Source organism: Loxodonta africana, chromosome 25 (assembly GCF_030014295.1).
Source record: "Loxodonta africana isolate mLoxAfr1 chromosome 25, mLoxAfr1.hap2, whole genome shotgun sequence".
NCBI lineage: Eukaryota > Metazoa > Chordata > Mammalia > Proboscidea > Elephantidae > Loxodonta > Loxodonta africana.
The window spans coordinates 52,355,408-52,377,637 of NC_087366.1; the positions used below are offsets into that span (position 1 = coordinate 52,355,408).

The 22,230-nt window shown below is 49.1% G+C and overlaps 1 protein-coding gene across 1 annotated transcript in view; it reads right to left on the reverse strand.

The window, feature by feature from the left end:
* Window positions 1–22,230, reverse strand: part of CAPN2 (calpain 2) — a 61,152-nt gene that overhangs the window by 34,087 nt on the left and 4,835 nt on the right. The window contains exon 2 of the mRNA XM_064276852.1: window positions 21,140–21,209. Coding sequence (XP_064132922.1) covers window positions 21,140–21,209 — 70 coding nt within the window. The remainder of the gene's footprint in view (window positions 1–21,139; window positions 21,210–22,230) is intronic.

Below are 22,230 nucleotides of genomic sequence, written 5' to 3' on the forward strand. Positions count from 1 at the left end.
CCTCACAGAAATCTTATGAGATGATTAGCTTTGCTATTATCACCTTTTTTTGGTGATGAAGAAGCTGAAGCTCAGGAAGTTCATATGGTAGGGAGTTGGCAGGTCTCCCATGCAAAGCCTCTGAATCCAAATCCCGGATTTGGTTTAAAAAACCTGCCTTAGGAAAGATTTCTTTTGGTTAAGACTACCGGATTCCTTTAACTAAGCAGACACCCCCTAGGGATACCCAAACCCCAGTCCCATGGCCATCGAGTTGATTCCAACTCATAGTGACACCACAGGACAGAGCAGAACTGCCTCATAGGGTCTCCCAGGAGTGGCTGGCGGACTTGAACTGCTGACCTTTTGGTTAGCAACCGAGCTCTTAACCACTGCGTCACCAGGGCTCCCCCCTAGGCATAAAATAGCCAACTGCAATTCAAATTTAAAACTCAAGGGAAACAGCTGGCAGCTTCCTTAAACGCTATGTTGCATTTTAATAACCTAATACCCATGGGGAAACCCTGGTGGCCCAGTGGTTAAGAGCTACAGCTGTCAACCGAAAGGCTGGCAGTTTGAATCCACCAGGCGCTCCTCGGAAACCCTATGGAGCAGTTCTCCTCTGTCCTATAGGGTCGCTATGAGTTGGAACCGACAGCAATGGGTAACACCCATGAACTGCTGGGAGAAGTACAGCCCGAATGCTCCTTAGAAGCAAGAATGGAAAGACTTCATCTCACTTACTTTGGACATGTTATCAGAGGGGCCAGTCCCTGGAGAAGGACATCATGCTTGGTAAAGTAGAGGGTCAGTGAAAAAGAGGGCAACCCTCAATGACATGGATTGACACAGTGGCTGCAACAATGGGCTCAAGAATAACAATGATGGCGAGGATGGAGCAGGACCCGGCAGTGTTCCGTTCTGTTGTACAATAGGGTCGCTATGAGTCGGAACTGACTCCATGGCACCTAACAACAACGGTACTCACTGGCTCATGAAATATTAAACTCATCACCTAGTCAATGCAGCAGAGTTCACTAGAGCAATCGGAAGAGGGCCTGCCATTGCAAGATCCCAACTCCAAGGTCAGAGGAAATGTAAGAAGCAGCAAGAATCGTGTGCATTTGAAAAAAGTCCGTAAGTTTTTCATCAGTTCTCCGAAATCTGGAGTTGAGGGAGATTTGGAGGCCTCCAGGAGAACGTCTTGGCAGCATCTGAAATCTATTTCATTATTCTGATTCCTTAACCCTCTCCCTCACCGCATCAGCAAAATCAGTCAGCAAGTGACCTCACCCAGGCAATCTCTTTTATTTAATATTTGCTCATATAAGTTTCTCACTAACAATAGCTTAAGCTTTCTCAATAACAACAGCTGGCGACTGTTTACCTTCACGAAGGCTTGCTTCGTGCCAGGCCCTGCACTGAGGGCTTCATTCAGGGGCATCAGTGAGTTACTTCATCATCGAGAAACTATTCCGGGTGGCTGCTACTATCACCTCATTTCATAGTTGAAGAAACTGAAGTTTAAGGAGGTGGAATGGCTTACCCAAAGGTCCCAGCTAATCAGTGACAAAGGACGTGCTTTTAATCTCTAACCTAACTGGTGTCCTTGAAAAATAGGCTGGTGTCAATTTCTAATTCACCACCCGCTAGGACATTAACTTGGGGAGTTTTGCCCTTGAGAGGTGACTTGATTGTGTTTCAGCCTCTGGGCCACGTGGTGTTCTCTCGTAGACCTCCAGCCACCTTGTCCAGATGGTCCACGTGCCCATGAGGGTTTTCTCCCCCTCAGAAATCTGTCACACAACCTCGTCATCAGCTGTCACCCCAATTACTTCCCCTTCCCTGGCGGAGGATTCAGGGATCTGAACCTCTTGGGTGTTGGAATCCACTTTCCTTAAAGTGACTTATGAAAACCTTCCTCTGGTATTTAATTCTCAGTGACTTCTCCTGCAGAGGTGACCTTGCTAAAGGCAAAAGAGTCCCCTCCCAGCAAAACCTGTTTGGGTCAGTTACATTCCGGTCTGGATAAAGTCCGGCCTAGTTCAGACTGGGCCAGAGGACAGAAGGAACTCTGCAAACCCCTATGGCTCTCCAGCTTTACCTGCAGTGAAGCCCCAGCTGTGCATTCCAGGGGCCAAGGCCTCTCCCAATTGTTGCCACACGGATGGGGCTGGGGAATGAAAGATCTGGGCATGCAGTTCTTTCTATAGGTTTTAAAAGGGTGTATCTGTGGAAGACTCTGGACTTTAGGAAATATTTTTCCCCATGTTCATTTTTTCAGCTCTGCTCTCCAGCCATACAAGAAACTTTTGGCAGAGAAGAGGGTGGATGGTCACCTAGACCTTGGTAACCTCAGGGGACAGTCTCGAATAACATGCCTGTACCACAAAGCTCATCCCTTCCTCTTGTGGTAGGTTTTCCAATTGTTCTGGCCCAGGTACAGCATTTGTTTATACTTGGTTACACTGTGATTAGCCTTTCCATCTTTGTTTACTCTCTTATTTCAGAACAGAGACATTGTCTAGGGGACTGGAATGTCTGGACGAAGGTGGGCTGGAACTGAGGAGTTCCTGGTATCTTCTGTTTTCTCTCACTGACTCCATAGTGCAAGCCTTCCTGGAGGGGCTGAGACAATCATTTACCCCATTTAAAAAAGTGGCCCTGTTGGTGCAATGGTTAAGCCCTTGGCTGCTAACAGAATGGTCGGCAGTCCAAACCCACCAGCCGCTCTGTGGGAGAAGATGTGGCAGTCTGCTTCCATAAAGATTACAGCCTTGGAAACCCTATGGGGCAGTTCTACTCTGTCCTACAGGGTTGCTATGAGTCAGAATCAGCTCGACAGCAACAGGTTTGGATCTGGGGTGCCTAAAAAAATTCCACGTCATAAAAATGCCATTTCCCTTAAGTTATTCTATAAATTTAATGTGATTTCAAAAAGGTACCAATAAATATTTTTTAACATTTGGAATATAGCTGATTCTAAAGCTTATAGGGAAAAATAAACACAAAGCATAGGCAGAAAAAAAATCTAAAAAGGAAGTCTAGCTCTATCAGATATTAAAACTATAATAATTAAAATGTATATAAAAAATCCATTGAAAACCCTGGAGCACAGTTCTACTCTGACACACATGGAGTCGACATGAGTCAGAATGGACTTGATGGCAACTGGTTAAGGAAAGCCCTCAGTTGAAATTGCTTATGTCAGTTACCTAAAGTAAAAAAGAGTAGCTTAATATCAGTTATGCTAAAATGAAAATCATTATTTTGGATACAGCTTCTCCATAATAACTGGTCCATATTCAATACGACCAAACAGCCAACCAATTCAATTATTCCAGAGTTCCCCCAAGTATGTTCTGTAGAAACCAGTTCCTCAAGAAGTTAACAGGCATTCCTTGAGAAGAGGGTTCTGTGGTCAAGTAAGTTTGGGAAATGCAAAGTTAAGTAGGTTAAGATGGGGGGCGTGGTGGCTTAGTGGTGGAATTCTCACCCTCCATGCTGGAGACCCAGGTTCGGCTCCTGGCCAAGGTACCTAGTGCGCAGCCACCACCCGTCTGTCAGTGGAGGCTTGCGTGTTGCTATGATACCAAACAGTTTCAGCAGAGCTTCCAGACTAAGACAGACTAGGAAGAAAGACTTAGCGATCTACTTCCAAAACTCAGCCAATGAAAAATCACAATGATCTGATCTGCAGTGAAGGATTAGGTAGCATTCCGTACCACTGTACATGGGGTCGCCATGAGAAGGAGCCACCAATAACAACCAGGTTACTGGCGAAGGCTGCTCAGAGCTTTTCAAATGCAAATACACACTACGACCCTTGGGGGGAGGAGACAGTGTGCATAATACACAAGTTTCCCAAACTTGTTTGACCCTAAAACTCTCCTTGTGGCAGCTCACACGGCCATTGTTCCACGGAGTCCGTTGGCAATGCTGAGTTAGTTGACGAGGGGTACATTTTGCTGCTAGTTCACCCTGGTAGGTTCTGCAGGAAGCTGGGTTGCCAGCCAGAAGCTGGCCTTCCCTGGGGGGGAGCACGGGGAGCCTTCCTCAGCTGGCGGAGCATTGACACTCAATGCAGGACACACCTCTAGCAGCCCTGGGTCCTTCTGACAGCATCTATGCCTTTCCTTTCTCTCTGGGGTTTGATACCCTCTTCTTTCTCGTTTGTCTTTGCAAAGGATCGCTTTTCTTTACAGTACCTGGTTTTATTGTGTGTGCACTTCTGGGTCAGGCCTTAATTTCTCTGTGGAATGAGGCGAGGCGTATGCAAATACAACAAATGCCAACTGAACTACTCAAAAGCTCTGACTCACCACCTCTCATCTGCCCTTCTCATCCTGGGAGCCTTACAATCTCCAGAACACAGCCAGCCTGAATGCCTGCCCCAGGCTGTCCAGTGCCCTGGACGTAAGCAGGGCCATGTGTCAGGGCTGCTATCTGTACATCCTTTGGAAAGACGCTGGGTCTCTCTGGCTGCCAGTGACATCGTCTTTCAGCAGCATGCTGCTGAACATGTCCACTGCTGAACGCAGAGGACACGGCCCTGCTCAGAGATTCCTGAGTCACCCAGTCGGGGCCCTAACCGCAGACTCAACAGACTGGCCCATTCCTGCATTTGGGCTTCCCCCACGCCCACTTAGGCTCTGTCTTCTCCTTTCTGTCCCGAAGACACTTAACCCGTACAGGCCCGAGAGGCTAGGAAGGCTTTCTGCCCTACCTCCGGTCTAGGAAAAACCCACCTGAGTGCCTCACCAGCCTCATGCAAGTAGGGGCAGCCTAAAAAAAAAATCCTAAAAAAGAAAAAAATGCAAAACCAAGCCCGTTGCTGTTGAGTGGATTCTGACTCATGGTGAGCCCATGTGTCATAAAGTAGAAGTGCCTCGTAGAGTTTTCTTGGCTGTAATCTTTATGGAAGCAGATCACCAGGCCCTTCCATTCTCACTGGTCCAAGGAACAAGTGCAACAACACTCACAGCCCAGGCACTGCTCTGCCGGCACCAAGCTGGGAGCAGACTGGCAAACCCAGTGGGTGCGGCACCGGGGCAGGGCACAGGTCAGCCGGGTAGGGCAGAGGACCGAGTACCATATGGCTGACGTGCCTGGTCACTGTGAGGACCTCAAAGGGGTGGCGTACCTTTGCTGCCAGTTCCCAGGCTGATAAGCACAGGGTAAATGGCTCTGCGGACACCCCCAGCCACACTGTGTCTTCAAGCCATCACGAAACTAGAAGGGAGTGAAGTGGAAAGACCTCCTCCAGCCACCTCCCCAGAGGTTAAGGAGGGAAGGAGGGAGGGGCACTGGACTTGCGGCCAGAGGACCTGAATTTGACCTGAGCTAGTAGTTGTTGTGTGAACTTGACTTCCTATTTTATATTATTTAAATTATTTTTTATAATTCTATTTTAGATTAAAATTTTAAAAATTACTGAAATTTATTTAAAGAAGTAATTATTTATTTAAAAAATTAAGTTCCTAAATTTATCTGAATCTATGTTTTCTCAGCTGTGGAAGGGAGGTAATAACAAGGCCCATCCTCAGACAGGAGCCACGGTGGCATAGTGGTTAAGAGCTTGGCCGCTAGCCAAAAGGTCAGTGGTTCAAATCTACCAGGCACTCCTTGGAAACCCTGTGGAGAGTTGACTTGATGGCAGCTTTTTTTTTTGTTTTGTTTTAATTTATCCTCAGACAGTTGCTCAGATCAGATGAAGAAACGGAAGCCAGGGGTCCAGGACGGGCTTCAGGGCTCTAGAACCCTGAACAGTTTACACAAATTTTGCATGTATGTGAATATCTGTGTTTTTCTAGGAAGGGAAGTCAGATTTGTCTCTCATGTTGTTGTGTGCCATTGCATTGATTCAACTTATAGTGACCCTAGAGGACAGAGCAGAACTGCCCCCATGGGGTTTCCTGGGCTGAAATCTTTACAGAAGGACATTGCCAGGTCTTCTCTCCCGTGGAGTGGCTGTTGGGTTTGACCAGTTGATCTTTCGGTTAGCAGCTGAGTGCTTAACCATTGTGCCACCAGGGTTCCTTTTCCTCCCATATCTACCCCCAAAAGGTTAAGAAACATGAGAGCCAGAACACGGAGTTCAAATCCTGGCTCTGACTTTGGGCCAACTATTTACTCTCTCTGTGCCTGTGTGTGTGTCTAAAATGGGGATAACAGTAGGAAATGGTCTTAGAGTCGAGAATTAAATGGGAGGAAACATGGAAAGCCCTCAGAGGTTAAGTCTTGACCGAGGGTGCCTTACGTGCCAAACACCAGCCACATTTGGCAATCCTGCCCTGGAAAGTGAGGGCTGACGGCGGTTGGCAGGACTGCGGTGAGAGTGACGAGGGAGGGGAGCCACAGTGTGGGCATGGGGTGACATGTGGGAAGGACCGTGGCCCCACTAAGTGTATATGTGGCCTGTCTCCTCATTCTGAGCTCCTGCAAACTCTTTGAAAGCACCAATAAATAAATAAATAAATAAAACAAGCTGCCATTGGATCGACTCTGACTCACGGCGACCACGTTATGTCAGAGCAGAAGGGTGCTCTATAGGGTTTCCAATGGCTGATTTTTCAGACGTGGATTGCCAGGACTTTCTTCCTAGTCCTTCTCAGTCTGGAAGCTCAGATGAAACCTGTTCAGCATCCACATCAACACACAAGCCTCCGCTGACAGACAGTGGTGGACATGTGTGAGGTTCACTGGCCAGGAATGGAACCAGGGTCTCCTGCATGGAAGGTGAGACGTCTACCACTGAGCCACCACTGCTCCCTGTGCAGGACGCAAAAAAGCTAAACCCGCTGACGTCCAGTCGATTCCAACTTAGAGCAACCCCACAGGGTTTCCAAGGCTGTAAATCTCTACTGAGGCAGACTACCACATCTCTCTCCTTTGGAGCCGTGGGTGGTTTCAAACCACCAACCTTTTGGTTAGCAGCTGATCGCTTTAACCACCACGCCACCAGGACTCCATCCTATGCAGTAAAAGAGGTCCAAATAAAGAGGTAAACGTAACAAGCGGGCACTGGTGGGGCTGTAGAGACCAACGCATTTACTCAGAACCTAAGAGCGGCCCTTGAAGTGGTGGAGCAGCCCCCCACCCACCATCCGCCATCCGCCAGCCTGACCGAATCTCTGGCTGGGACTGTGGATAGTCCTGCCCTGGTCGTCTCCACTTCTCTTTTGTACTGGCTCAGTGGGCCTGGGAACTGCTGGTCCCTGGCGTGAGGCCGGCTTCACAGCCTCTTCTCTGCTTTGTCTCCTCACGTAACAAAACACAAGGGGTCCTTTAGGAGCCAAACCGGCTCCCCCTCCTCCGAGGCTGCAATCTGATAGTTTTTCTCCCAGCTACCTTGGCTGGGGGTTCTATAGAGATTTTTACCCTGTTTTTGAGCCCATGGCAGAAGGGTATCCATTTATTAATGTAGTCAATTGTTCAACAACTATATAGCGAGCTTCCCTCTGGCCCACCCTCAAGCACCCCTTGAATCACTTAAGCTCCTTCAGCTCACGGCCCCAAGGGAGTCCTGCCCACGCTCAGACTCTCCTCCCCTTCTAATTGGGAAAGGAGGCCTGAGTCGGATTTTTGGAGCCACCTCACCTTCCAGTCTCACACAATCTGGACCTACCTTGATAAAAAGGTTTAATTGTCTCGGGGAAAAATAACTTTCCACCTGGGCCAGCCCCCGGGTGTCTCCCTGAGAGCACACCAGGGGTACGCAGCCTTTGCTCCACACGTAAGCACCCAGCCAGGACCCCTGCAACAAGGGGCACTCCCAGCCCTTCCTTTGAGCACAGAGTGTTCATAAACAGAGCTTATGAATGGCTCCTTTAAGCTCCAGAACCCTCTTCTGAAAAGGTAATTCACACAGGGCCATGTCAGTAAATTTCCAGAGCCACACTCCTCTAGTCCGTGTCTGTGTCAGGAAGGTCAGCTGGGGCCCTCCAAGGAGAGCGGAAGGCACTGGGTACTAACATTGGTGGCTGCTGGAAGTCTTCCTACGAGGACAGCATAATATTTGTTGTGTGTTTTCTCCTTTCCCTTCTACTATTTCTGTCTTTCCTCCACAAACAGGAAGTGAGGCAGAGGTGGGAAGTCACCCAAGGAATGCAGGATAGCCTTCTGGGCCTTCCTCATGCCTGTCCTGTTGTAGCTTTGTCACATCAGAGCATCGCTGCCTGTTTACTTGCAGACAGTCCCCGCGGAATGGAATTCCGTGAGGCAGGGACTTGTCTGGGGCAGCTTCAGCCCAGCAGCCTGCACAGGGAAGCAGATGCGAATTTACACACACACATACACACTCACTCTCTCTCTCTCCCTCTCAATTCTAAACACAGGCGGGGGAAGTTTTTCATTTTGGAGAAGGAGCACAGCTGAAGCCCAGTGCCAGCCCCCGCCTTCCCAGATGGCTTCCCAGGGCCTCAGGACCCTGTACTCTGTCACTGCCATTTCCCGTGGCCTGCCTAGCCTGTCACTGGTGCGAGCCTCTGAACACCTCTGTCCCTGCCTCAGCTCCACTGCAGTGTGTATCCATTCTTCTGCAAGCTGGCCTCAGGTTCACATGTCTGTCATTCACCCCTCCAGCAACAAACTGGGTGTGGAGAGGGAGGGCTCTGCTCTTGGGTGGCCATCGTGTGTGGGGACAGACACAAGAAGGTAATTACAACTGATGGTGGTCAGCGCTAGGAGTCCAGTCTGAACAGGGTAGCCTGGGGCTGGAGGAAGGGTGGGATACGGGGACCTGGGGCCAGGGGAGCTTGGACTGGGGCCAGAGGCACCTGGGTGGAGGTAGGTTGGGGAGCGCTTTCAGGGAGATGGAAGGTCAAGTGCAGAGACTCAAAACGTCTCCAATACACAGGACAGCCCCCTCCATACACAGGACGGCCCCCTCCATACACAGAATGGCCCCCTCCATACACAGGAAGGCCCCCTCCATACACAGGACGGCCCCCTCCATACACAGGACGGCCCCCTCCATACACAGGACAGTCCCTTCCATACACAGGACAGTCCCCTCCATACACAGGACAGTCCCCTACAATACATAGGACATCCCCTCCATACATAGGACAGTCCCCTACAATACACAGGACAGTCCCCTACAACAAAGAATCATCTGGCCCAACATGTCAATAGTGCTGAGGTTAAGACACCCTTCTCTCTCAAAACGTTCCTGTCCTGTGTCTCATTCATGAGCACTTTGTTCCTTTGTTTTCCATGATGACAGCTAGATAAAAGATAAAGGGACCAAGGTCTTGAAGGCTGCTTCTAGCTAAATTTACTCTTCTTGAGACAATGGCATTTTAACAAGTCTCCAGCTGACTGTGAGCGCCACCCTAAAGGGATAAATGCTGGTGGAAGTTCAGCTCCTGGGCAGCCCAGTAAGGGACGGCAGCCGCACCCTCTCAGCCTTCGAAGGGAGGCGGGGGGAAGGAACCCCTGAAGGGCCAACAGAGGGACACCCCCTCTGGAGCTGGCACGGAGGAGGATCTCTAGAGGAAGTGCACACCCCGCCACTGGCTAAGCCAGGCTTGCGAGGTGGTGGCCGATGAGTCACCTTGGGCGGCCACTGATGTTACTCAGTTCACAGCTTGGCAGCAGCCCAGAAAAGAACACCCCGCAGCTGGGGCTCCCCACCCATGTGCAATCACTTCTCACTCTGACCAGGCTCCAGGAGTGGGAAGTGAGGCAGCGGTGGTTCAGTGGTAGGATTCTCCCCTTCCAGGCGGGAGGCCAGGGTTCGATTCCAGACCAGCGCACCTCATGTGCGGCCAGCACCCGTCTGCCAGTGGAGGCTTGTGCACTGTTACAACAGTGCTGAGCAGGTCTCAGCTTTGCTTCCAGACTAAGACAGGCTAGGAGGAAAGGTCTGAGAATCAGCCCTACAGACCCCAATGGTCTGATCCTGCCGTGCGTGGGGTCACTGTGAGTAGGGGGCCAACTCGACAGCAGCTGACAACGACTCAGAGGGAAGGGTGAAGATCCTCAGCTCTACTCACATCCCCCGCCCCCAGTACCACAAAGGTCTTCAGCCGCCTTTGGTAAACTGTACATCAGAACTGTGAGCAAGAGAGAAGTACCAAACCCTGCGTCCCCTTCCCCTTGCCTTCTCTTTCTCCTGCTTCTCCTCCAGCAGGGGGCTACAAGGGTAAAAGGCAGCAAGGAAGGGGGAGAAAGAGGCCCTGGCTTGATGTCCACACTCAGAACTTTGTGGCAACTACACAACTCTCCAAAGGGAGTCCCTGCCCCAGCAGCTGAGCCACCTTCCTTTCCTCAGCTGCCCTGGACCAAAGGAAGCAGCCTGCTGCGGTTTTAGCTCTGCACCCAGCTGGGCCCATGGCCCCCATTTCCGACTACCTTTTGAGTTCTTACCTCCTAGCCCTCCAGCAGAGGTAGCTCCTCGTGGCTGCCATCCCCCAATCACAGTTAACTCCACCCCTCCTCCTCTGATCCCTGCTGCAGTCATAGACCCCTCAGGAGGAGAGGAGGTGGAGTCTGGCCCTCAGCTGCCAACCTCTGTCCAGACTTCTCAGCAATCTCCTCCCTCACCTCCTGGAGGATCTGGAGGGGTGTATCAATTCTCCTTGATTCATGGGGCACTTAGAGTGCTGAACCACAGGAAAAATGTCAAACTGCGACTGGGACAGACAATGGCAGGAGAAAGGTCATATTGTGGATTGACTCAGTGAGGGTGATGTTGGAGATCTTCTCCTCTGATCCTAACTCCTAGACAGATGGAGAAGCCACAAGAGGCAGCCCTGGGCTCCAATGGCACCTTTTGGTTTTATGGTCTCAAAATGAAAACCTCTCCACTATTCCCATTTCACAGATGGGTAAGTAACAGCTTGCGGCTAAAACCACAGCGGTGCACGGAGGCAAGGGCGTGTGCTAGGAGAGGAGAGTGCCCAAGCTCTGTAGCACCAAGACGCTCCTAGCCCCTTGGGGAAAACATCAAGAAAAAATAAATTGGAACCCTTGAGACCATGGCCCTGAGACACCCTTCAAACTTGGAAGTGAAATCACTCCCAGAGATCACATTATAGCCATACAATAGACAGGCCTATAAAATGTACAATAACACCAGTGAGGACTGCACACCTCAGAACAATCAACTATATGAGACATAAAGGGTAGCATCTGCCCAAAAGCAAAGTCCAAAAGAGCAATAGAGGCAGGAAAACTGTGCGAATGGACATGGGGAACCCAGAGAAGAAGGAAGACTGCTGACACATTCAGGGGTTTGCACCCAATGTCACGAAACAACCTGTGTGTAAATTGTTGAATGGGAAACTAATTTGCTCTATAAACTTTCACCTCAACAATAAAATATTGCCAAAAAAAAAAAAAAGAAAGAATGACTCCTGAAAGTTGGACTTTCTACCCTGTTAACACCCCACCCTAAAACGCCACAGGCTGCCAAGTGCTAAAGCTGGGACCCAGCCAGGCATTTAAGACCTTCCATGATTTGGCTCCATCTCACCTTTCCAACCTCACTTCACAGTTCTCCCCTCTAGACCCTTGCTCCCCAGAGATGACGTGTAATTTGCATTTTATTAAATCTTTATTATGCATTGCAGCACTAATCACAATAGCAACAGATGGAAACAACCTAAGTGCCCATTGACCGATGAATGGGTAAACCGTGGTGCACACACACAATGGGATACTGCACAGCTGTAAAGAATAACAACGAGTTCTCAAAATATAATGTGGATGAACTTGGAAGGACGTTATGCTTTGTGAAATAAGTCAATCACAAAAGGATAAATATCGTATGATCGCACTTTTATAAGAAAATAATAGGTATATATACAGAAAACAAGGTCCAATGGTGATTACCAGGGATGGGAAGAGGAGGGTAGGGAATCTCTAGATAGTAGACACTTGTTACTTTTAGTGATGGGAAAGGCAGTATTGAATGTGGGTGAAGTGTGCACAACTTGACCAAGGTAAATGATGACACTAAGAAGCACATAATAAAGGAAGTTTTTGGTAAATGCTGTAATACACACAATTTTGCAACAACAGCAATAACAAAAAATATAGGTATGCTTACATAGGTAGGTACGTATGCATATATGCATATAGGAAGATACATACGTATGTATACAGGTGCAGGTATAGACATATCTATGGCCGTATGTATATACATGTATGTGTGTACTGCACATATATCACATATAGTAAAGTACATAGGGAGCACAGTTACTTACAGTTCCTAGATATAACCAAACACCTCACAGGATTTGTTTACTGGATTTGAAGGCTTAGGACCATAGTCTCGTGGGACAACTCAGTCAACTGGCATGACATAGTTCATAAAATTTATGTTCCACATCCTAGTTTGGTAAGTAGCATCTGGGGTCTTAAAAGCTTGCGAGCTGTCATCTAAGATACAACTATTGGTCTCTTCTCATCTAGAGTGAAAGAGAAGGAAGGAAACCAAAGACTCAAGGAAGAAACTAGCCTACAGGACTAATAACCTACAAGAACCATAGCCACATCTATCCTGAGACCGGAAGAACTAGTTGGTGCCCAGCTACCAGTGCTGACTGTTCTGACCAGGGCAAATTAGTTGTATCCAGGACGTTACAGAAGGTCCTGGATAGAATGGGAGAAAAGTGTAGAACAAAACTCTAAATTCTTTAAAAAGCCCAGACTTACTGGACCAGTAGAGACTAGAGGAACCTCCTACACCATTGCCCTGTTGTTGTAGTTAGGTGCGGTCGAGTCAGTTATGACTTATAGTGACCCTGTGTACAACAGAACGAAACACCGTCCAGTCCTGCACCATCCTCACAAGCCCATTGTTGCAGCCACTGTGTCAATCCATCTCGTCGAAGGTCTTTTTTCGCTGACCCTCTACTTTACCAAGCATGATGTCCTTCTCCAGGGACATGTCCACAGTATGTGAGACATAGTCTCACCATCATTGCTTCTAAGAAGCATTCTGGTTATACTTCTTCCAAGACAGATTTGTTTGTTGTTTTGGCAGTCCATGGTATATTCAACATTCTTTGCCAACACCACAATTCGAAGTTGTCAACTCTTCTTTGGTCTTTGTTATTCATCGTCCAGCTTTCACACGCGTATGAAGCAACGGAAAACACCATGGCTTGGGTCAGGCGCACCTTGTCTTCAAGGTGGCATCTTTGGTTTTCAATACTTTAAAGAGATCTTTTGCAGCAGATTTACCCAATGCATTACATCATTTACTTTCTTGATTTCTGCTTCCATGGGTGTTGACTGTGGATCCAAGTAAAAAGAAATCCTTGACAACTTCAATCTTTTCTCTGTTTATCACGATGTTACTTATTGGTTCAGTTGTGAGGATTTTTGTTCTCTATGAAGGCTGTGGTCTTTGATCTTCATTAGTAAGTGCTTCAAGTCCTCTTCACTTTCAGCAAGCAAGGTTGTGTCATCTGCATAACGAAGGCTGTTAATGAGTCTTCCTCTAATCCCCATGCCTCATTATTCTTCATATAGTCCAGCTTCTTGGATTATTTGCTCAGCATGCAGATTGAGCAAGTATGGTGAAAGAATACAACCCTGACGCACACCTTTCCTGACTTTAAACTACGTAGTATACCCTGTTCTGTATGAAAAGCTGCCTCTTGGTCTATGTAAAGATTCCGCATAAGCACAATTAAGTGTTCTGGAATTCTCATGCTTCACAATGTTATCCATAATTTGTTATGATCCACACAGTTGAATGCTTTTTCATAGTCAATAAAACACAGGTAAATATCTTTCTGGTATTCTCTACTTTCAGCCAGAATCCATCTGGCATCAACTGTGGCTCCACGTGGAACTATTGCCCTGAGATATCTTTTATGTACAGAAACCACACCCAGGTGTCACCTTTCAGACAAGTAAGAGATTGGCTCATAAAATAAACATCACCTGTGAGTACTGTGTTCCTTTAAAAAACCATCTACGAGAGACCAAACGGTCAATATTTACCCTAAAGCAAAGATGAGAATGTAAGGGAGGGGCAGTAGGGAAACTAGATTAATGGAAATGGAACAACCAGAACGGAAATAAAGAGAATGTTGACACACTGTGGAAAGTGTAACCAGTATCACTAAACAATATGTATAGAAATTGTTTAAGAGGAACCTAATTAGCTATATAAACGTTCCCCCAAAACAAAGTAAAATATCGTAATTAAAAGTCTTTATTATGCATCAGCCTCTGGTACGCTGAGGTTTACATGAGTTCTTTCAGTTCATCCTCACATCGCCCTGAGGTAGGTACTATTATCCCCCATTTGATGGATGAGGAAACTCGGGCTTGAAGAGGACAGTGACTTACCCAGAGGGACAGAGCTAGTAAGCGGCAGAGCCCAGAGTCTAGCCCATGACTGCGACGCCCAAGTCCTGGCTCTTAGCCCACACGGTTTAGATGTGTGCTGATTCATGATGTGCCTTGCTTTGGCCCTGTGCAGAGACACACAGGCCTGCGAGGGCCAACCTGCCCTGTGGAGAGTAAGGGACAGGACACTGGATCCCAGTGCTCAGCCTATGTGCTACGTGCTAGCCAGTGTGGAAGCCACAAGCCATGTGCAGTTATTAAAATTAAACATTCAGATTCTCAGTTACATTAACCACATTTCAAGTGCTCCACAGCCACATGTGACTAGTAGCTACTTGACTGGACAGTGAAGATACAGAACATTTCTGTCATTGCAAAAAAGTTCTATTGGACAGTGCTGGTCTAGAGTCTTCCTTGCTGAAGTCGGGAAGCACTGATAACCCTCAGCATGGGCTCCACCATGCAAGCGTGGCTGGCCAGCACCCACCACAGTCCCCAGAGCACAGGCCCTTCGTCTCTGAAACCCTCAGAAGGGGCCTCCCTGAGGCCAGTACTGTTGAGTGACTGATGCTGAGCCAGGCTCTGTGGACCTCAGAGGGCAGTCGTTTGAGCTCAAGTTGAGCAGGTGAAAATGCAGGGGCTGCCAGGGAAGTTAAATGGTTTTAGTCATAGGATGCAGAAGTAGCAGAGCCTTAGGAAAATCCGATCCAGCCCTCTTGTCTCAGAGGTGAGATGACTAAGGCCACACAGGGCCGTGGAAGCTAGGGGAAAACCGTGGGGGCACCTGAACAAGTGAAATGCCACATCCTGCTCCACAGCACGTGGGCAGGAGGCTGGGATCCTGGACACCCCTCTTGGGCACCTGTGGCTTTAGAGGAAAGGATGTGGGGGACTGGGGGATCCCTCAGGGGGACGGCTCCCACTGCTCCTTCTCCTGGGGGCAGAACAACCAGGGAGAGATTTGTTCCTCAGGGATCTGAGGAGGCAGAAACCCCAATACGTCAAGGCGGAGGGGGGCAGCTGGGGCACGACAGGCACCCCTGGGCAAAAGAGCAGGGTGCTTGGTTCATCCTGCCCTGTTTATGAAGCTGTCTTGGACATAGCAGCAGAGGGAGCTGGGAGCATTGAGCAGCAGCCGCTGGGGAGAAAGCTGTGAAAGAGCATTCGCATTTAGCCAGGAGAGAAGCTGGGAGGAGATGCTGAATCAGCAGCACCTTACCTCTGCCCCGGGCGGCTGGTGGGGCCGCGGCCGGGGTGGTGAGAGTGGCACTGGGGCTAGTGGTAAACGGTTGTTTTTAAGAAAAAAAAAGGATTTCCTTTCTTCATCAAACCAGCCAACACCTATTTTCTTTTCTTGTTTAACTATTTGCATATTTTTAAAAAAAGATACCTGCAAATTCCAATAAAGGGGAACCCTACAAAACTCCTGACCGGTATTCCTCAAAACTGTCAAGGTCATCAAAAACAAGGAAAGTCTGAGAAACTGTCACAGCCAAGAGGGGCCTAAGGAGACATGACAACTAAGTGTGATGTGGTGTCCTGGGTGGGATCCTGGGACAGAAAAAGGACTTTAGGGAAAAACTAAGGACATTTGAATGGAGTATGGACTTCAGTTAACAATCAAAGTCCCTGGGTGCACAGTTTGCGCTCAACTACTAACCCAAAGGATGGTGATGTGAACCTACCCTGCAGTACCATGGAAGAAAAGCCTGGCAATCTGTTTCCATAAAGATTACAGCTAAGAAAACCCTAAGGTGCAGTTCGTTCTCCTCTGTAACAAAGGGGGTCATCTTGAGCCGGAGTGGACTCCGAGGCAATGGGTTTGGTTTGTTTTTGTTTTAGTTAATAATAGTAATGTATCAATATTGGTTTGTGAATTGTAACAAACGTACATACCAACATAAAATGTTTAAAACAGGGGAAGCTGGGTGTGAGGTATATGAGAGCTCGCTGTGTGATCCTTCTCAATCTTTCTGTAAATCTAAAACTGTTCTAAAAAATATAAAGCCCGTCAAAATAAAAATGGGCACCTATTATTTTAAAAATCATTTTTAAAACTGAAGAGTCCATAGCTGTCCCCTTTATGTTTATTTCCACATGTATTTCTCTTTGCTTCTGAGTGTTATAAGCTCTGTGTCGGCCAAATATACCAAACTTGCCCTTCCCCCTTCTTGGCACTTCCATGCTTAGAATATGAGTTTTTGGTGGACACAGGTGTGGTTTCCAAACCAGCTTTGCTTCCTTTTCCTTCTCTTCCCTTTTGTTCCTCATTCTTCCTTCCTCTCTTCTATAATCTGGCAAAGAGCCTTTTCACAAAGCTGGACTCAATAATAATCCTGGCCCCTTGAATTGGTTCAGGCTTCTACAGTTTACCAAGAATGTTTGCCTAGATGAATTTCACTTTTCACCTCAGCTGTGGGAAGGGAGTATTATCATTATTCCCATTTTACTGAAGAGGAGACTGAGGCTCAGAGAGGTTGGATAACTTGCCCAAAGCCACACAGGCTAGTAAGCAGTGGAGGGAGCAGAGACTGGAAACTAGACGTGCTTTTCCCTTGGGTCTGCCCTCTTTCTCTCTTCACTTTCTGCTGAGCTGGGCTTGGGGAGAGGCACCCTGCAGCCCAACACCTCCTGTTGCTGTTCTGGGGGCCTGCATGACTCTGTGGGGGTGGAGGCAGGGTGACCCACTTCTGAGGGAGCCCTGAGAACACTGGCTGGGTTTCAATGAAATGGAGCTTATTGTTTCAACAGTTTTGGCAGTGTTGGCAGCCTCAGGCTCTCCCCCGGGAAGCAGGGGCCTGCCGGGTACCCTGATCTGTGCCTTCCAGGTGCTGGTATCTGTGAGCTGGAAGGGGCGTGGGGGACAGTGGAGAAAACTCGGCAGTGGTCCAGTGAAAACCATTAGTGGTCAGAAGAGACAGACTTTGACTTTCCTGGGCCCTTGGGGGTCGTTCCAAGTGGTAATCACCTGTAAGGAAATGGTTCTCCCAGCAATTACAGAGCCAGATTTAGCTGCAGGCCCTGTGCAGGGCTGCCCAGCGGAGGTTTAGTCTGGTCTCCATCCCCGGCCCGAGAGGGGCAGATTTTTCTGGGCTGAGTCGATTCCTAGCACAGCCACGTTCTGCACCATGGATGGCTCGTAGTCGGAGCAGCTCTGCACACATGGTTCAGATTACCTTGCTGAAGCTCCGAAGCTGAGCCTTCTGGGAAAGTGGGGGGAGTCTGGATTAACCACGCTGGGCAGCACAGTGGAGGCTGGCAGGGTGTTGGAAAAAGTCCAAGTCCAAGGACATCACTCACCCACGTTCACCAGGTAATGGAGTGAGTCTCAGGTGGAAGCCAGTTAGGTCTAGAAAGTGAATTTTGCTTTGAGAATTTCACCTCCATATTTCTCTGCTCAGCCTTTTGGCAAATCGGAGGGAGCATGGGTTATGAAAAGGACAGAGAATTTTAAATCTCATCAGGGTTCATTCCTATGGCAATTATTAGCTGTGTGGCCATGCATGTGACCTCCCCTATCTGTGCCTCAGATTTTCTTATCTAGGTGGTGGGGCGGGGGGAGGGAGGGAGAAAGAGAAGGAGGGAGGGAGGAGGGAGAAAAGGAAGTAGGTAGGCAGGTAGGTAGGTAGGTAGGTAGTTGACTCCGACTCATGGCGACCTTACGTACAACACAAAACTGCCTGTTCTGTTTCATCTTCAAAATCGCTGGCACGTTTGATCCACTGTTGCAGCTACTGACCAGTCACCTCACTGAGGGTCCCCTCACCCTCGCTGGCCCCCTACGTCACCAAACATGATACCCTCCTCTACCGACTGGTCTCTCCTGATGACTTGTCCAAAGCAAGTGAGTTGGACAACGTTCTTTTGTGTTCCGTAAGGTTTTCATTGGCTAATTTTCAGAATTAGATCTCCAGGCCTTTCTTCTTAGTCTGTCTTGGCTTGGAAGCTCACTGAAACTCGTCCACCATGAGTGGCCCTGCTGATGTTTGAAATACCATTGGCATAGCTTCCAGCATCATTGCAATACACCATCCACCACAATAGGACAAACTGACAGGCAGGTGGTAGGGGTGGAAATATTACCTCAGTAAGTTACAGTGGTATGCAGGTGTCAGGTGCTATTCCCGTTCCACATGCGAGATAAAGATGGCCTCTAGGCAGTTCTAGCCCCCTAACACAACGGCTACACTCAGTGCCAGGCCCAGGAATGGCTTTAGAATGGCTGAATACCACATCTTGGGGGATCTTTGCGGTTCCCTCATTCACATCCCTGCTCCCCACTTGCAGGAGAGACGGAGGCCTGAGAAGCACAATGACCTGCCCAAGGTCTTCAATCTCTGGCCACCTGCCTGGGTGTTGCTGCCACGGCCCTTGCCCCTGGACTTCTGGACATGTTGGGACTTGGTGACTGTCACCACATGACCACCTGTGCCCAGATGCCAGAACCGTGGCGAAAGCTCAGTAAACCACATTTCAAAGACTATACTCTAACCAGAATCCTCCAAAAGAAAAAGCTAGAACAAAATGGCAAGTGTGGTATAAAAAACCTTAGAAATAACACACCAGTTACTGAGAAAGTTTTAAAAGGCTTAAATGTAATCTGGTTTTTATTTGTTTTGGTGCATGCCAAAAACCAAAACCAAATCCATTGCCATCCAGTCAATTCCGACTCATAGCGATCCTACAGGACAGAGTAGAAACCCCGTAGGGTTTCCAAGGAGCAGCTGGTGGATTCGAACTGCCATCCTTTTGGTTAGCAGCCGAGCTCTTAACCAGTGTGTCAGCAGGGCTCCTTGGTGCATACAGAGGGGGATACTCCCCCAGGAAGGCAGGCTCTGCCCGTCTCCTCTCCTAATGCCCTGGGAGTATTTAAACAGGACTTAAACATCATGTTTCTGTTACTTGGAATTAGGCTCTTAAGGTGCTGTTAAACTCTGAAGTAGATGTTTAGTCCAGGTGTATGTTCAGTCCAGGTGTGGCGTTCAGTCCAGGTGTATGTTCAGTCCAGGTGTGGCGTTCAGTCCAGGTGTATGTTCAGCCCAGGAGTGGTGTTCAGTCTAGATGTACCGTTTAGGACAGGTGTGTAGTTGCCTTGTCTGGAGTTTCTAAAGCCCCAGGTGTGGCTGAGGTCTCCATCAGCTTCCAGCCCCATTAACCTGCATTTTCTCTAACCAATGGATTTTCCCAGGGCATCTACCTTAGGTGCTGAGGGACCCCTGGTCATCTTTCTTCGGTGGACGAGGAGGGGGAAGGAGACAGGAAGGTAGGAATGGGGAGGTAAGAATGTGCGCTGGCATCTCAGGAATCTGGCTGGAATCTCAGCTCAGACCAGCTCAGTTCTGCCGCCCAGGGCTGGTAATGTTCTCCCTCAGAGGCCTTTCCCGTGGGCTCCTAGGGTGCCCATCCTAACGATTCAAACAGCTGCCTCAACATTCCTGAGGGGTTGGAATTTCCCCCAGGACCCTCCTAGGGAGTCTAGTTTGGGGTTAAGTGTACAGGCCCTGGGTCCAACTGACTGCATTTGTATACCAGGTCCCACTTTAGCTGTGGCACCTTAAGCAAGCTACTCCCAAGACTTCACTGTCCTCATCTATGGAATGGGAATAACCACAACACCTTAGTTTTGCAAGCTAGCTTAGGGTCTGGCACATAGTACACCCTTAGTATATGTCAATCACTATTATTATGAGTAACCTCTGCTAAGTGGGCAAAGAAAGGAGGTACTAGCCAAGGTGATCAGTTTTGTTACTGATGGAGTTGCTTGGGGAGCCAGCTGAAGCTGATGGCAGGAAAAGGGTTTTGATTTATTACAGCAAATAATCTGTTCAAGCAATTTCAAGCTCGTATTATAATTATCACTAAAAAAAAAAAAAGAGGAGGAGATTGCTAAATAACAGTCCCAGGCCCACTGCTGGGACTTCAGGGCAGTCTTGGGAGCGTTCGTACTAAAGTCGGGGGAGTCTAGGTTCAGATGCTCAACAAGCACTGTGCCCGGAAAGAAATCAGAGCGCGGCCTCAGAAGCACGCTCCCGGTCCAGGTGCTCCGGCTGGTCTGAAGTAAATGAACGTCACAACGGCCTTTACAACAACAACCCGGCTTCCCCTGTTGTGATACCATGGTGACCTTGACTTGCAAACACTGAGAACTCCCCGGTACTCTGACTTCCTCTCAGCAGCGAGCACTGGGGTTTCCTCTTCAGTCACCCTGAGTCACCTACCCTGCAGAGGCCTTTCCTGTGGGCTCCTGCACCTCAGAAGACGATGTCTTAGTGCCAAGGGAGTACCCCGACTTGGCCCTCAAGCCAGATTGTTTCACAGGCCACCTCGAATTGGCCCTGGGGTTTGAGACCAAGGGCGGCTGAAGTCCAGAAAGGTGGTCCTCCACGTAGGTGCATCTTTGTCACCTCAGCAGCTAGCCCAGTGCAGGGGACATACCAGTTATCAGTGGCCACTGGGTCAACCCTGACTCATGGCAACCCCATGTGTGTCACAGCAGAACTGTACTCCACAGGCTTCTCAGTGGCTGGTTTTTCAGAAGTAGGTCATCAGGCCTTTCTTCTGAAGAGCCTCTGAGCAGACTTGAACCTCCAGCCTTCTGGCTAGCAGCTGAGCTCATTAACCCTCTGCATCACTCAGGGGCCATAGGAGGTCCTCAATCTGAGTGCCTCGACATGGGGCTGGGGGTGGAACTGCTGTGTCAGCAGATAGGAAATTTCAAGGGCTCAGAGGGCTTCAGGAATGGGAACCCGCTAAGTTGCCTGGAAGGAGAAGCCAAGGTTTGTCCCTTACCCCTCCTGCCACCACCTTTAGACAAGACCTCAGAGCTTGCTCTGGTCCCGTTACTTACCCAGGGCGCCTTGGCAGATGTCTGTGCGGGTGGCTCCTCCAATAATGAACTGGGGGTCAGCGCAGATCTCCTGGGGACAAGACCCACAAAGTGCCGTCAGCCCCCCAGGTGTTCATTTGCAGTCAGGAAGCCTCGGTTCCCAAGGGGTGCCCTGTGCCCCTTCTCCCCTTTCCCTCTCCTCTGGACAACGTTCTGCATGGGCCCAGTCAGAGTTCTGGGCTTCGGTGTCCTTGGTGTCCTTCCTGACGCCCCACCCCATGGCCCCGATGGCGGGTGGGGCTGGTCTTGACTGAGAAGGGCAATACTTGGATCACACATGCTGCAAGCTGCCTGCAGCTGTTTCCATCATGCTACGTCCTAGTGGCTGTGGCAGTGTCTTGTCCAGACCCCCCTTGATGTGGGGCCACCCCACCCGCCAAGCTCGTACCCTCTCTTCTGTTCCGGCCCACAAGTTGTTGTTTTGCTTGCACGGAGTTCCTCCCCCTCCCACCCTGCTCTCTCCCCTTCCACGTCTTGTTGTCAACTCATAGCAACCCTATAGGACACAGCAGAACTGCCCCATAGGGTTTCCAAGGCTGTAATCTTTACAGAAGCAGACTGCCACATAGTTCTCCCATGGAGCTGCTGGTGGGTTTGTACCACCACCCTTTCAGTTAGCAGCTGAGGATCGAACCACTATACCACCAGGGCTCCTCTTTCACGTCTTACCACATCTCAAAGCTCACTCCCACCTCCTCCATGAAGCCCCCCTTCATAGTCTAGCCCTCACTCGCCCCCTTGACTCCGATTACCAGGGTAGTTGTAATTCTGCAGCTTAGTCCTTAATTGTGGGCTATCTTGTGTTCACGGGTCTTCTCTTGTCTTCCTAATACGTACACACGTGTTGAGGGCAGGGCGATGTTTCTGTTATTGTTGGATGCGGTTGAGGCAGCCCCTGACCCCATGCGCAACAGAACAAACGCTGCCCGGTCCTGGCCATCGCACGACCACTTGTGGATCGGGCCTTTGTGATCCACAGGGTTTCCGGTTGCTGATTTTTCAGAAGCAGATCACCAGGTCTTTCTTCCTAGTCTGTGTGGAAGCTCTCCCGA